Source organism: Ammodytes marinus (genome assembly GCF_949987685.1).
Source record: "Ammodytes marinus genome assembly, chromosome: 1".
Classification (NCBI taxonomy): domain Eukaryota; kingdom Metazoa; phylum Chordata; class Actinopteri; order Uranoscopiformes; family Ammodytidae; genus Ammodytes; species Ammodytes marinus.
The window spans coordinates 18798327-18813807 of NC_137230.1; the positions used below are offsets into that span (position 1 = coordinate 18798327).

The following is a 15481-nucleotide window of genomic DNA, read 5'->3' on the forward strand; positions in this document are numbered from 1 at the left end:
TGAATTCTAATTAATTTGGTTTTGCTCTGTAAAAAGCTAGCTCCGTGTCACTCTGTGTCTGTTTTCCTTTTCATTGAGATTCCTTTAAAATTAAGTATAATTCACGTTTGATTTTTCCAACAGCAATCCTGCCTGTGGCTTTGGTATAATATAAAAAGAAGAGAGTTTTCCATGCAGAACTAAGTGCTAATTGTGTCCCTGTTGTAAATCCAGTAAAATACAGAGCCAACTTCTGCTAACATGTCTCTCTCCTAATTACAACCTGTGGCTCCAGCGTGGAGCACCTGTTTGATACAAACATTGCATGTTTCTGACGCAGAACATATCACATCTGTGCTTTATAAAAGGCCACAGAACAATCTTGAAATAAATAAATAAATAACTCTGTCCCTAGGTCTTCATACCATCGATCATTACAATGGACAAACATATTCATGCATGCTATGACAATCATCCTCTTGATCATTCAAAGACATTTTTCACTCACACTTCCTGTGGACCATTGTGGAGCGATCTTTGACCCTCAGCTGTAACTCTTCATTTGCATGACATAGCATCACTATGTCCATATGATGTTGACATGATTTATTTTTTTCACGCCCCCTCTCCTTGCCCCCTCATCTTCTCTCTCTACCTCCTGTACAAACAACCACCCAGTGCTTGAGTACAGAGATAAACTGTTCACTCACTCAAACCAAAAACCTGCCTGTAAGGAGAGAATCCACCATCAAGGTATAGTCAAACTATATCTCCTTCCCCCTGCCAGTCCTCTTAAAGCGCCCCCTTTTCTTTCTAACATGCCTCCTCCTTTTCCCTGCTAACTAACCCCAGGTCACGTACTGCAAACCACTGACATAGACCTTGTGAACCATACTAATCATCGCTGACTTTCTCCATGCTCCCTCAGGGAGCAGTGGTTTTTCACAAACCATAAGTGGCCGCTCTGATGTGGCCTCTTCCATTGTTAATGTGTTGGCTCAGCAGGGCTAACTGTGGTCAGTTAAGAGCTGCGTCCAATCTCAGGAGGAAAGTGAGCTGTTTGTCATGGCAGACAAGTCATGAATCACACACAAAATGATCCTGCAGTATAATAAATATGTATAATGATTTATAATATAGCGTAATGAGTTATGACACGCAGGGATGTCAAAATATGATCAAAATGTAATGTAATTGCATTTGGTCAAAAGCTCTGGTATAAGTGTGCCCTGGCTGCAGATGCATGAATTTAAAATGCAGTTTAATCAATTTAAATAAAAGAAGCTGAAAAATATTTCTGTAAAAACAAAAAGTCCTTTCTTAATAGTGGATCATGCTGCTGCATGCTGGTGGTTTTCATTGAGATGGCTTGTAGACTTGTTGACTTGCTAGGAAATTCCAACAACTTCTGCTTCCAATATCCCCACACACCCAATACACAGAGGCAACTGCTTTGTTAGTGGGCCTGAAAAGAATGAAGGTCTTTACATAACCCTGTGTTGTTCTGCTGAGCATGTAAACGTAGTCTGCATGTCATGTTTTTTTCCATCTTTTTGTCTTGAGTTTGTTTGACAGCATGTGTACATCAGTGGCTTTCAAACAGGCCGGCTCCTTCGTGTGTGTGTGTGTTTGTTTGTGTGCGTGTCTGTGACTTTTGTTTTTGTATCTTTGTGTTTGCAGGCATGTGGGCTAGCCTGCGCTCCAGCAGCAGACTCGGCCATCACCCGGCGGTGGCAGACGTGGGCTCCAGACTTGCAGGGAAGGACCTGGCGCCCCCTGCAGGTAGCAACAGTCTGCAGGCTCAGCTCCAGAAACACCAAGCTGCCTTCTATATCTTCGGAGAAAAGTCCCATTTAAGGGTGAGAATGGAAAGAATGGACAAAACCTGAGTCAGTAAGACATGCAGTGTTTACCGAGAACAGTGGTGGGCATGCCTCTACTGGAATGATTCTAGTCCACTCAGTTACCTGAAATACTTACATTGTTTTTTGCAAGTGCCGGTTAGAAAGTCAACAGCAACACACTTTATTCTGATTGAAGAAGTGTCTTGCAGAGTAACCGTTCTTACACCCGTAGGATAGAAGTGCAACTCAGACTTGTCTATCAGGACAAATGCAAAGGTACACCAAGGATCGTTCAGGGGGTGAACTGCTATACCCTTGGTTCAAGTCTGATTTGGGACCTTTTGATGCATCACACAGAGTGACCTGAAGCAGTACTTTTAGTCTTACCAATAACTCGACATTTTGAGGGAAGTAGTATTCGTTGCATTACATTGTGCATGCAAAAGCAGTTTGAGTTGGGATTCCATGATTTAATTAAAGCTGGGCTATGTGATTTCTGATTGGTCAAAATGAACATGAGCTATACACTTTGACCAATCAGAGCGAGGCTCCGATTCTCTGTTCTTATTGGCTGTTGGGACTGTCCATTCACTTTGGCACGACTTAGTAGGTGTATAGCGTGTCAGGGAGGGACCATAGGGGAGGGACCAAAGAGAACAAGTGGAGCGGTTGAGGTATTTGGATTCTAATCTCTATCCCAACTGCCATTTTCTCCCCAAATCCTCCACCCCAGCTTTAAGTCAATTGATATGTAAGACAGATGTATGCAGCTCCACCCACTACTCTCTCTCTCTTTCTTTTCACAGGGCCTGAGAGTGGACTCCTCTCTGAGCTGTGAACTGGTGCCAGTGGACTTTGCGGACACGCGGCAGGTGAAAGCCTCTTTTAAAAAGTTGCTGAGAGCCTGCGCTCCCAGTGCCACCTCCTCTGACTCGGAGGACTCCTTCCTCAAAGCCTTGGAGGACTCCGAATGGATTTTGCAGGTGAACAAATAAAATGGGAAAACCACATTCACATTAACAGCACAACACATTGACTCTAAACAACTGTGTGAGAAGGACCCAGCAGTCAGCTCTTACTGCTCATCCTGTGTATCAGATTCACATACTGAATAAATCCACTCTGGAGCCATTTTCCCAAGGGAAGCAGATTCACAACCATGGGATAACAACAGCCGAGCTTTTACCATGCGAGTTATCTGATTGACCCCCTGCAGCCTTTTGAACATTTCATGCAAAAAACATCATCTGTGGGAAACGAGCAATAATCAGTAATTCACCAGTAGACCAAACATGAGAGGATTAATCGTGTGTGTGTGTGTGTGTGTGTGTGTGTGTGTTTGTGTGTACTTGTGTTCACATGCCCATATGTTGAACTCCCACAGCTTCACAAGATCCTGCAGCTGGCACTGATTCTGGTGGAGCTTCTGGACAGCGGCTCATCTGTTCTCCTCAGCTTGGAGGACGGCTGGGACATCACCACACAAGTGAGAAAAATTCACAAATGCAATACTGTATGTGAGTAAAGAGGTCTGGCAGAATGTCTAGACCACAGGAGAAATAGTGTTTAACATTAGAGTTGTTCTTAGCTATTATCAGAGTTTGATTATGATTGTGTACCAGTGCTTGTGAAATCGCAAATAAAGCAATAATAAGGCTTCCCTGGTACAAGTCCATACATAGACCTTGTACTGTAGATCAAAATAAACACTTGGATTCACTAAAACAAAACTACAAATGGATTGAAATGTATGTTGCCCAAATAAAATTAAAAATTAATAGAAAAAAGCTTAAAACTTGTGCAACATTTCAATGGAAGCATAACTAGTATATGGGCGCAAACTGTAATTGTAAAAAGCACTTGTTAAAGTCCTTTAATCTTCAACACAACTTTTTTATTATTTTTTTTCAGAAGAGAGGACCTAAGATAAACTGCTCTATTTATAGACACCCATTTCGATGATTAAAAGTTTGGTGTTACTGTAGTGAAACTGTTGTCATTAGCTAATGCCACATGTTGCAGAAACAACGGACTGAAAGCAGAAACATGTAACAACATGTCTAGGGCTTCATCAAATGCACTGGCGGCATCATTCAGACACCTCTGCTGAATTGGTGAACCACATCGTGCCCACCTTTTTTTTCCTACTCATCCTCTAATCAACTCTGTCACTAGTGACCTGATTACGCAGCATTCTGGAGCCTTTCAAACCTTATGTCACCCATTTGTGCTGATTTAAATCATGAACGTTCATGGTTCTGATTTGAAGGCATGTAAACAAAAAGTCTGTTTTGATCCAAATCGCCCCGGTTGTCGGTATCTATTCACTGCTTCACTCAGCATTGCATCGCGTGTTTGTTCTCTGAGCTCATATTTTCCATGTTGACCTGTTAAAAAGTGCACATGTTTGTGTTGCAAGTGTGTGTCCTTCAAAATGTGTTTATGGGTTTTTTTCTTTGCAAAGCCCCACTAAAAGCACACTACTGGACCCCCCTAATGCCAGGCACGTGTTCAGCCCTGAGCATCTCTCTTTCTCTCCACGGGCCACTGGCTCCATCATGGCCAGGTCCAGCTCAGCCCTGTACAGGCAAATGGGCTCCATATGCTCTGGCTCTACTGCCTCTGTCCACGCACCATAGACACCCAGCAGACAGGATGCAGAACCATCTTTGCTTTCTTTTCTAAAAAGCTTTTTTTTTTGTTTGATTTCCCTCTCATCCTCTCATGCTTTAGCCTTTGCCCCTCTCTTTCTCTCATATTCTCTCTTTCCTCAGTCTGTCACAGCCTCTCATTAATCCGAGTGGGTTCATATTCCAGTGCCGGCTGGGTGTTGCGGGAGAGGCTTTTTCTTACCACTCAGGGCTGGATGTTCTCTTGAAGCCACATGGGGAAGCCACAAAGAGTTTTTCTCGCTCATTCCACACGCGTCAGGGCTCATTAGTTGTGTTGGAGGAGACACGGGCAGGGAAGCAGGCCAAGCATACTGCATGTGTGGACAAGTGGCGTTTGCTGGATTGAACCTAAAACGTGCCTGAAGACTTGTGCTGCTTCGAAGTTTTTAGAAATGTAATTATCAGCAGATGATCAGTTACATTTGTGCATTGTGTCAAAAGAAAAATGGGTCATGATTTAGATTGTTTTGTTCAGCTTTTTAAAAGGATGCAAAGCAAAGTAAAAAAAAAAACAAGAAACAAAATGTGCGATTAATCGTAATCATGCATGACAGATTGAAAGAATTTTGGTGGTGAAACAGCTGCCACTATCCTGGTCCTCTAAAAAGTTAAGGTTATGAGACAGCTTATTAGCCACTATATCAGATTAAATGAGCTTATCACAGATGGTATCATCAGGATAATTGTTAGCAGGTAGTGTAATTAACCAGAAACAGAATGGACAAAGATGTGTTTGAGGTTGTAATGTTGTCTGTCAGAGGGTTTATTTTTTTTCAACTTTAAAATATCCCACTCAGCAGCACTCATCTTGTTAATAACCACTCACAAATAGGTTTGTATGTACTGTCAAATTAATATCAATATGTGTTTTACATTCTCAAATATCTCTTACTTCCTGGCCTCAATCCATTATTGAAGTTAAGCATCAGACAATTTTCAAGTACTTGAATTTTCATGGGCTTTCGAATCTGGAAAAATACAACATCTCATCAGACAAGAAATGTATATGGTTCATTTAGACAAAGAGGCACACATTCAAGTTAGTTGATATTCTGAAACATTTTTAATGTAAATGTTCTCTGATTTCTAACAACAACAAACATTTGGTATGATTTTTCTTTTGTTTTAAATCGTTAAAAGTTTCCTGAAAAATATCAAGCCATTGCTGTTGCGGAACGATAATTGTACATATAACACACTTCATTAGTGTATATTGATTGTGCCAAAGTGTGTCATAACATAAGGGGACCAACCAACAACATAATAGAATAATCCCTTTTTTCCAGTCAATACTGCAGTAATAGAGTTGTATTTGACGTCTTGTACTGAGTTTTCTTTCCCTCTTTCTCTCTGCAGGTGGTGTCTTTGGTGCAGCTGCTTAGCGACCCTTTCTACAGGACCCTGGAGGGCTTTCAGGTGCTGCTGGAGAAAGAGTGGCTGTCGTTCGGCCACAAGTTCAGCCAGCGCAGCAACCTGAGTCCTAGCAGCCAGGGCAGTGGCTTCACGCCCATCTTCCTGCAGTTCTTGGACTGTGTGCATCAGGTGAGGTTTGCCCCCTCCCCTCCATTTCTCTCCACCTTCCCTCCATGACTTAACACCATTTATAGCGTTTATACCATGAGCTCAACACGTACAGGCGACAGGGGTGAAGAAAAAAGTGAGAAATCCAAGCTGCCATTTATCTATACATTTGGTTTAGTTTTGCACTTTACATTCCCAACACTGTATGTATGTAAATTTTTCGACAGTGTATTGCACAAGAGACTGTGCAATACTGAGCTAGGCTGCTGCTGCTGCTGCACAGATGGTCTCGTGAACCCAGTGATCGGCGTTGAGCTGTCTGTGTGCTCGCGTGTTTTCAGCATCCCTTAGAGCTGCGTGTTGAAAATTGCTGTTTGGGGGATTGAGAGTCCTCTAGGAAGGCTTTGGGTGTGCTTCAGGATTTTATATATTTTTTTTTGGGGGGGGGGGAGGAGGAATGTAGAGAATGAAAGAATAAGAATGAGAAAGAGTCTCATACAGCTGAGGTCCAGATAAATGTGTCCGCTCTGAAATGTCAGGAGTTTTTATTTTTTTTTGTGTGTGTGTGTGTGTGTGTCTCCCAGGGGTCGCACAGAACCCACTCCCATACACTTACATCAACGCATAGTTTCTGCATTTGTCTTTTTGAAACTGTAGGCTTGGCAGCGAAACACAGTTTGGCGGGGGTCCTGGGAGTCTGGAGAACTATAAACAGGGGAGGGGGGGGGGGATTCGGACAAGAGCTGAAAATAGTGCCTCATCTCCGAAACAGCTGTTGTTTTTGCCAATAGACCCAGGTGGCCACAAATATTCCACACTTCTCTGTGTCGTTGGGTCACCTGACACCACTGGATGTGAACAATGGAGCTGTGGTCCTGCTGGCTCGGTCTGGATTGTGTCTGGCGGTGATGATATCACTGACCTTTGCCCCGCAAAGACAGGAGAGCCTCTTTCCTGTTTCTAATTGGTCATTCATGCACTTGAGGGATGTGAAGCCACAAAGCGTGGACACACTCCAGCCGTCACACACACACACACACATACACACACTGACCTTCCGTCTCTTAATATCTTTATCCATCTTTTCATGTCTTTGCAGATTTTGGAGCAACATCCTCTGGAGTTTGAGTTTAATCAGTATTATCTGAAGTTCCTGGCCTATCATCATATCTCTAACCGCTACAAGAATTTCCTGTTGGACTCTGACTATGAGCGCTTGGAGCATGGTCAGTGTCCTTTATGCTTTCAACCAGAAGGGGGGGAGGGGATTGTTTTTTTTTAATATTATCTCTTTATACTGAGGAAATGCTGCCTTACAATTGGCTGTGTGTCACTTTCATAAAACTAGGCATGTTTGAACAAATATTTGATGCTGGATCAAAATGAGTACTCTACCATTAACATTAATTAAATACGTTATTTTTAAATAGTCCATGTAAATAACTTTGAAAATATATTATATTTAAAACATCTAAACGAACCTGCGTTGCAGTGGACGCGGGTTCGAGTCCGGCCCGGGTCGTTTCTGCATGTCTCAATCTAAAGCATGGAAAATGCCTAAAAATATTCTTCAAAAAAATTAAATTAAAGTCTGGTAATATAGCACAGGAAACCTAGCCTGGCTCCACCCGCCTACCTACTTCCGGCCAAATTTCATTTTCCCTTCAGTAGTCAGTCTGGGTGTGCAGTGCATTTCTCAGTTTTCTCCGGCTAATCTACAGCCGTCCAATCAGCGAACAGAGCGAGTGGCTGAGAACGATGACGTCGAAGTCGCGCTCCAGTTTCAGTTGAATGCTGCGTTCCTTTATACTCGGAAGAAGGAGATTTCCGACTTGGTAGTTCCGAGTTCCGACCTGTCTGTGTTCCAGTGCATCTGCTCGCGAAAGTATGGACGCCGACAACCTTTCTCGTCCAAATAACTAAACGTTAGGCTCTAACAAGTTACTGTTGCCAGGTACCGGTAGATCCATAGACTACAATATGTAGTGAAGTCGGAAATTTCCGAGTTCCCTGTCCAACTGGAACGCACCGTCAGAAGCCGGCTCATGACACACGTGACGACCAAACGTTATGCGATTGGGTGGCTAATCCAGAGTGGCACTGGGCAGACACCCGCCTCCAAGTGAATGAACGTTTGCCAATTACAGCAGTTCCAGACCTTCTGTACAAATGAAATGAAGTACGATGGTCTGGTTGGGCCAGGCTACAGGAAACCTTTTGTGAGGCATGATTTTAAACAGTCTTTTAGATCAATTTTGGACCCTCTCCTCTGTGTTATTTCACAGGCTTGTTGTTTGAGGATAAAGGTGATAAACAGGCCCGCAAAGGCATCTGCATTTGGGAATGCATCAACAGAATGCACAGGAGGAGTCCCATCTTCCTCAACTATCTGTACAGCCCTTCAGAGACTGAGGTGAGTGTTTCTGTCTGTCCCTCATGTAGCATCTGACACCTACAGCTAGTATCACCTCCCACACCAAGCAGCCTGGGTGCTGCTGGCTGTTCTCATTATGCTGTCATTGTATATTAAAAGATAACAATTAGATCAAATTCTATGAAAGTCTTTTGACTCTGATCTTAGCGTGATTACGTTATGAATGCATACAATATGCAAAAACAGAACTCAACTCAAGTAATAATGGCTACTTAGTTCTGTGGTGTATTGCTTTGAAGTACATAACTTTTGCTTTATTTCATTGAACACATCATTACCTGGGCTGCTGCTAAATAGGTGTCCAGAATTGGTCCCTGTGAGATCATTTTAGTTTGTTTGACTCAAGAAAACGTTTAAATTATAGATTTATTTTTAAAATATCAAAAATGAAGACCGTTTCAAAGTTTAGCAGCTTGCAAAGGGACAATAACTAATAAAACTTTTTGGTTTGCCCTTTGTACAACTATTTGATTTGTAATTAGTATTATTAATTAGCTAAGGCAGAAAAATAAATGTTATACCGCTGACTTAAAAAAAATTAGAGTTCTGACAGGAGTGTACAAAAAAAGATGGTTACACAGACGTTATGACTGACCAGCACTTGTCCTATTTATTTGTCTTGCCACTTCTTCACTAGGGGCTTTTTCAACTCCTTTTGACTTTGCCAGAGAGTTCAGAATGAGTTTTTCCTTGTTAGGTTAAGGTTCCAAAGGCCGTTTTTTTACCTAATAAATGACCCAAACTAGAGATGAAGAAATTGAACAAACTCAGGAGATCGAGTTTAGTCTCTGGGGTCGTTTCTTTATCGGTATGATTGCAGTTATTTAGTTTTTCTGATCGTTGAGGAATGCGTCTTGTGTTTTTTCCAGTTTTTCCCGACAAAGAACTTTGTTTGGAACATGTTGTATATTCTCTAATGTCTGCTCTCTCATATCACAATGATCACAGTCCAAATCAGTGACTAAAATCTTCCCCCTCTTCAAATGACACATTGTAGCACTGCATAATATTTGACCCTCTTCCAAAGTATTTCACTTGATGGACACACCGTGAGCATGAACATCTGATTCTAATTGAAACTTTCTCTGTTTTTTTTGCAGGTGATCCTGAAGCCTTCGGTCAGCGTGCCCAGCCTGAATAAATGGGACTTCTTCACTGATGAGACACTGTCCACGGGGCCGTGTTACGACTGGAGGATGATTGCCGTGAGGTCGGACAGCACAGAGGATATGGACACCATCTCCAGCAGCAAGAGGAGGATCGTGTGGCCCTGTTACAGCAGCGTTAGCCGCGCCCAGCCCGACGCTATCACCAAACTACTGGCTGTAAGAGCACACTGAAAAACCATACAGTTTATTATTTTGATATCAATGCTTGGTTGTATCACACGACATCATCCATCATTTGTCATCTCTCCTCTCCTGGCTTGTGATTGGTTGCTGCAGGACATCGAGAAGCTGGAGGCCGAGCTGAACCAGGCCCCTGACAAATGGCAGACCACTCTGGAGAGAGTCCGACTCAGCATTCAGGAAGACCTCACGCAAGAGGGAAATGTGCGTGTGTTAGAAAGAATAATTCACGTTAACATTAAAGTTGCTGCGAGGAACTTTCAGTTTGTGTTCATTCTTGCAACCCCTTTGGACGACAGCGGTAATGATATTACTACGCCAGCTGTAGTTCCTGGGTGAGCATACCCATGGCAAAGGCATTAAGGAAAACTACTTAAAAATAGCATTCTTTGCGCTGATGGTCTCGTTTGCTGTTACATGTCATTTATGATCATCGGAGGAACATTTTTACTGTTTCAGAAGTATTTAGAAGTTCCTCGTAGCACCTTTAACATTAAATAATACTAGGAATAGTCATATACTGCAAAACCTTAGTTGTCAAACAAAAAAGTTTCTTTTTCCCCAAAGCTCTCACTTCTTGTAATCTTGTTTGTTTTGTATGTGTTTTGTAGCTCCGTAAACAGTCACTGTCCATCTCCGGCCTGATTCCCACGTCTAGCCTGCAGTCCTTCCAGCGGCGCTCCATGCTGCACCTGCCAGACAGCGGCCTGGGCGAAGACCGCAGCACGGCCGCCGCCAACGGCATCAACCGCCGTGCTGCAACCCTTTACAACCAGTTCACCCCCAAGAGCGAGGAGAACAGGTGGGTCGTCAACTTCCCTGAGTAATCGGAACTAATAAGAAGTCCGCATTTCTCTGACTCACTTTAAGCTGCTGCTGCTGCCACGGACCCGAGGGGACCGGTCCAGTTTTGGAAGATGAGTCAGAGCTGTGGTATGCTTGTGTATCATGTTTTTGCGAGGATTGTCTGTACTCTGTTAAACACTGGGGTGTGTAATTGTTACAATTACTGCGAGGTTAAAGCACAGTCTCTTGGCTCTTATATCTGGATCCTTTCCTCTTCTTGAGTTGGATGATTCGTATCTACTCTATGTGAATTAGTTTTTGGACATTCCTTTCATATTATGTTCCAAATAATCTTTTGAAAAGTTCTAACAGATAAAGTAGGTGAATCAAAAATACTTAACATGCAAAAAATATTTAAGAATCTGCACCAGCATTATCTCAGCCCAGTCTGTGTTGAAGCTTGGTGACAGTTTGATCATTTAAACACATTGTAGATGTAAACTGCTCCCTCAGCTTTGAGGGAGTTTGAATACGAGAGTTATGAAGAGACCTTTGAAATAAGATGCGCTGACAATTTTTTGTTTATCACAAACAACTACCTGTTGGACTCTTTACACACAGGGGAACACAATTTCCTAGCAGTGCTGCATTTGTTCATATGGACAAAAAACAGGCCAGTTAGGCTTTGTTTTGTACAGCGAGTCCTTCTGCCTTGTTGTGCAACAAATGCTGGGATAGGGTTCACCTAGCTCTGGTCAAAACATCAATGAAAATAACAGTTAGGAGTATTCTTAGAGCAGAATCTAAGGGGTTGCAGTAGCACGGTCCCTGGGGACTTAGGTTGGGAACCAGAGGGTGGTTGACAGGCTGCCCATCGCTCTAGGGTGTATTTCGGGCCTGTATGTCAAAATAAAGTAAGTCTTATTCATGTCCAACCTGAACCATAAGTCCTTACACGTCCTGTCTAAACATGCTTGAGTCTCACTTTGTTGTTTTTTCGTCAGGTCTTACGAGGGGATCCTGTACAAACGTGGAGCGCTGCTGAAAGCCTGGAAGCCTCGCTGGTTTGTATTGGACATTACAAAGCACCAGGTGAGTAGAAGCAGCACCACATTTATGTGTAGGGAAAACGCTAACCGAGTGAGACAGCTCCCGCAGGCTAACGCTCATGTCTTTGCAGATGAGGTACTACGACACTGGCGAGGATACAAACTGCAGAGGCCACATCGATCTTGCAGAGGTGGAGTCGGTGGCCATCGCTGCCCCCACCATAGGAGCTCCCAAACACATCAGCGAAAAGGCTTTCTTTGACGTGAGTTTTTAACATGGGGGAGATGTAGATTGTAAATGGATGCTGCAGCAGGTTTCTCAGATAATCATTGTGCTTGGAAAGTATGGAATCAGTTTATATCAGTTAAACGTAAGTGTCAATGTGAGTGGGAGGGAAATCACCCCGTGCACGTTACTGATTAACCTCACTGTTGGTTGTTGTTTTATTTGGTCCAAATGTAATATAAATACTTTTTTTTTTTCTTCAAAACCTTTTGTAGCTGAAGACCAGCAAAAGAGTCTACAACTTCTGCGCCTCCGACGCGCCCAGCGCCCAGCTGTGGATCGACAAGATTCAGAACTGCATCTCTGACGCCTGAGCTGCACCTGTCACCAGCCTGAACACTGAGACTAACAGCGTGAACATTAAGAGGCTACGTCAGGTGGTTGAGAGCAGAGACATTGACAACCGCTCGACTCGGGCGTTCTGATCCGTCTTAAATTTATAGGGGACCACCGTGAACAAAGTGCCTGGTATTGGAGGATATACAGTAAACTGCCCATCCACCTCTCTGCCTGTTACATATAGCAGCTAGCCAGGCTGCCTGCCGTCACTCTGCTTCAGTTGGAGTCGGTCGAACGGTTGCTCTCTGCTGTCAGCTCCCTCTCCTCTGTGCCGCCGACAGGGATGAAGTGAAGATAAGCTGTTGTTTTAAAGGACTGCACTACAGAGGAAAACTCTATCCTACTTAAGCTGTAAATAGATCAGAGCAATATCACTGGCCATTCAAACTGTGGGTTCAATTTAATTAAAAAAATTAATATCCTATCAAATAATTTCTATCAGATATTTTACTACAAGGAAAGGTTATTGCTGCTTAAAGAAACGTATGATGAACCGCCAAAAACTCAGAGATTTTAATGCACAACATGAAAACGCAATTAGCTTGCACTTAAGTATGCACATCTTATCAAATATAGATTTTCTAACAGATGCAGACAGCCAGGCGCAAGGCATTACTTTAACGTGTACATAATGTTTCAACAGGACCGATAAAATAAAGAGAGTTTGCACAGAGTTCAAAAGAGTTACCTGACATTTTTCTATTTAAATACGTGTTTTTTCTCTATTTTGTTGAATGTTTATTGACGTCTTAATAACACATGTGTCTCATGAAATGTAAATTATTATTTTTTATTAAAAGTGTAACTGTGTATGTGTGGTGACTTCCATTTTTCTGTAAATACCTGTGTGCCATTTCATTTTATATACTGTACTGAACATAAGTATACTTTTCTAACCTTGAGTCTAATGTGACCTTTTTTTTTATGTGTCGTTACTGGTGCCAAAACCTGAGTGGCCTGTTCCCTGTTTGTGATAAAACATTGTTCAAAAGATGAAATAGAGACTGCTTTTCCCCCGTCGTAATTCAGTTACTCCGCTGTGTCTTTTAAGGGCTTTTAAAGAAGTAAATTAAAAAATTATGTAGTACATTGTGCTTTTCAGAGATGCTCATCTCATCTGTTCTCTTTGTGCAACTTATACAGTCTCGTTCAAAAAGAAAAAAACTGAAACTATTCAAAGATGTCAGACAATTCTTTGTTTTGTTACCGTACCTTTGTACCATGTTTTGTGATTACACTAATTTTTGGAAATAAAACCAAACATACTTGAAACTATCTGTCACTTGTGTTCTTGTTTGGTTTTTTTTGCCTCAGAGCTGCTAAGTTAGACTCTTAGTATTGTTAGACAATGGGTCACCGGATACAGGAAGAAAACTTCAGACGATTTGTAATTTGCCACGTTTTTCTGGGCCTCACATTGTCTTTATTAAAGATGTTCTCTTGTTGAAAAAGTAATCAGATACTGCCACAACTCTTTTTTGTTTTTTCGTTCGGAGCCGACAGCATGGCCCGGGGAGAAGGGAGGATGATGGGTGTCTCACTTTGCCAGCAATGAATATGGGACTGGGCAAGAGCCCCAGCTCAGGCTCTGTGGCGCCTGGTTGGCGTCTCTGAACCAGACTCCTGTGGTCCCCGCAAGGTTTTTGTCTTGACAGGAAGCTGAAGGTCAGAACGAGAGCGAAAGAGATTTTTTTTTTCTTTTTTTACTTTTCTTTTGGGAGGAAGGTGCCGGGTGTTTGTCCCTCGCAGCTGGCTTGTACTGGCAGCAGGTGCAGGGCTGCAGTAGGCAAACATCTGGGCAGAGCCTTTCTGGCAGTCCGCTCCATATTTAGACTCTTGCTTTTTGCTACGGAGATTAGGAACTCTGCCCACACGGACAGAGGGATGAAGCGGAAGAAGCTCTCCAGCAGGATCGTGTGTGAAGGCATGATAGGAATCATTGCTTCCCCCCCCCCCGAGGCGGAAAATGCAGTTTTACTCGACAGACTTTTATTTAATCATTGAACCCACATTGATCTTGAGCTGTTACATAACCATGGCGTGATTTGGGCCACATTTCTGCCTCTGCAACTAAGTTTTCTTGGAAGTTCCAACACAAGTTACTAATGAAAGCCTCTATTATCCCTAATACCAGCAGTCTTGAAAAAATGCAGCAATTGTGAATCTTGTGTAACTTTTCGTTCTCTCCCCGAGGTCAGCGTGCGATCAGTCTTGGTTGGCTGGAGGCGCGCTGCTGCTCTTGCATAAAGAGAGAGAAATCAAAAGCAGTCTATAAACTCATAGTTCCATGAATCTGTTGCATTTGGATAGTGCTCTGGTCATGCACAGTCACAGCTGCACCCCAACGCTTCTTGTACAAGAGAGCAGAGACGGCTTGAAAACTAAGCTCATTGGCCTTTCCACGGGGCCCCCAAAAATACTGCGCTGTCAGATAAAACTGATTTATTTTATTGGTCCTCCCAAATCCCATTATCCATGTAGAACTGTGGTTTGCAATGAATGCTGGCTGTAAAGCAGTTCTCATTTCCTGGGTGCCACTGCAATGTGGCCAATGTGAGAGCTGATCCACTGTTGTTGCTGGGGGGCCCCTACACCGCCTCAGAGAGCCCTCTTGTGGCAGTGGGCACCTGCTCCAATATTCTTCACAAATTCAACTTCCAAACGCTGATCTCACTGGTTTCCGAAACATCATCGTGGTCCCACCCTAGAAAACAGGATGATGTCAGCCTTTGCCTGCAGCACATGGGGGTCTACTTGGGAAATGCATGAATTAACTGGAGGTCCAGATGATCTTATCCGGACACCGCCCCGCTCACACATGAGCAGGAGAGCACAATTACACATTTGATTTATAGCTGCAAGGCATAGTAGAGGGGGAGGCTTTCCAAAGTTTGCGTTAATGTCCCACTTAAGAGTTGTTTGTCCGAGGCCCTGATGTTTGACGTGCTGCTAAACCCAGAGTCCATTCAACCATGTGAATTTTTTCGGGGCTATGAGGTCACCGGGTAGAGGGGGGGTAGCCATCTAACCCTGAAAACAGGCATCTGCTAGACATTCTTTCGCCAGCAGACGATCCCAAAAAATGTTCCTGTTTCAAATCAGTTTCGATGAGGATGTTTTTGAGAGGAATCAGATTGAATTACTCACGGGCATTAGGGTTACTTTTCGGACACATGGGGCTGAGGGTGAGATAACTAGAGATATCCTTATTTTAGGAATGTC

The 15481-nt window shown here is 43.0% G+C and overlaps 1 protein-coding gene across 4 annotated transcripts in view; it reads left to right on the forward strand.

The window, feature by feature from the left end:
- The window catches only part of sbf2 (SET binding factor 2), a 96614-nt gene extending 83095 nt beyond the window's left edge, over positions 1–13519 (forward strand). For 2 of the 4 annotated variants that reach the window (XM_080027125.1, XM_080027126.1), the window contains exons 30-42: positions 658–732; positions 1660–1838; positions 2630–2806; positions 3208–3309; positions 5852–6037; positions 7116–7242; positions 8302–8429; positions 9551–9775; positions 9896–10003; positions 10411–10601; positions 11590–11677; positions 11766–11897; positions 12136–13519. In XM_080027125.1, coding sequence (XP_079883251.1) covers positions 658–732; positions 1660–1838; positions 2630–2806; positions 3208–3309; positions 5852–6037; positions 7116–7242; positions 8302–8429; positions 9551–9775; positions 9896–10003; positions 10411–10601; positions 11590–11677; positions 11766–11897; positions 12136–12234 — 1817 coding nt within the window. In that variant the 3' untranslated portion in view covers positions 12235–13519. The remainder of the gene's footprint in view (positions 1–657; positions 733–1659; positions 1839–2629; positions 2807–3207; positions 3310–5851; positions 6038–7115; positions 7243–8301; positions 8430–9550; positions 9776–9895; positions 10004–10410; positions 10602–11589; positions 11678–11765; positions 11898–12135) is intronic. The other 2 variants (XM_080027127.1, XM_080027128.1) reach the window with 1 other exon arrangement.
- The last annotated feature ends 1962 nt before the right edge of the window (positions 13520–15481 follow it).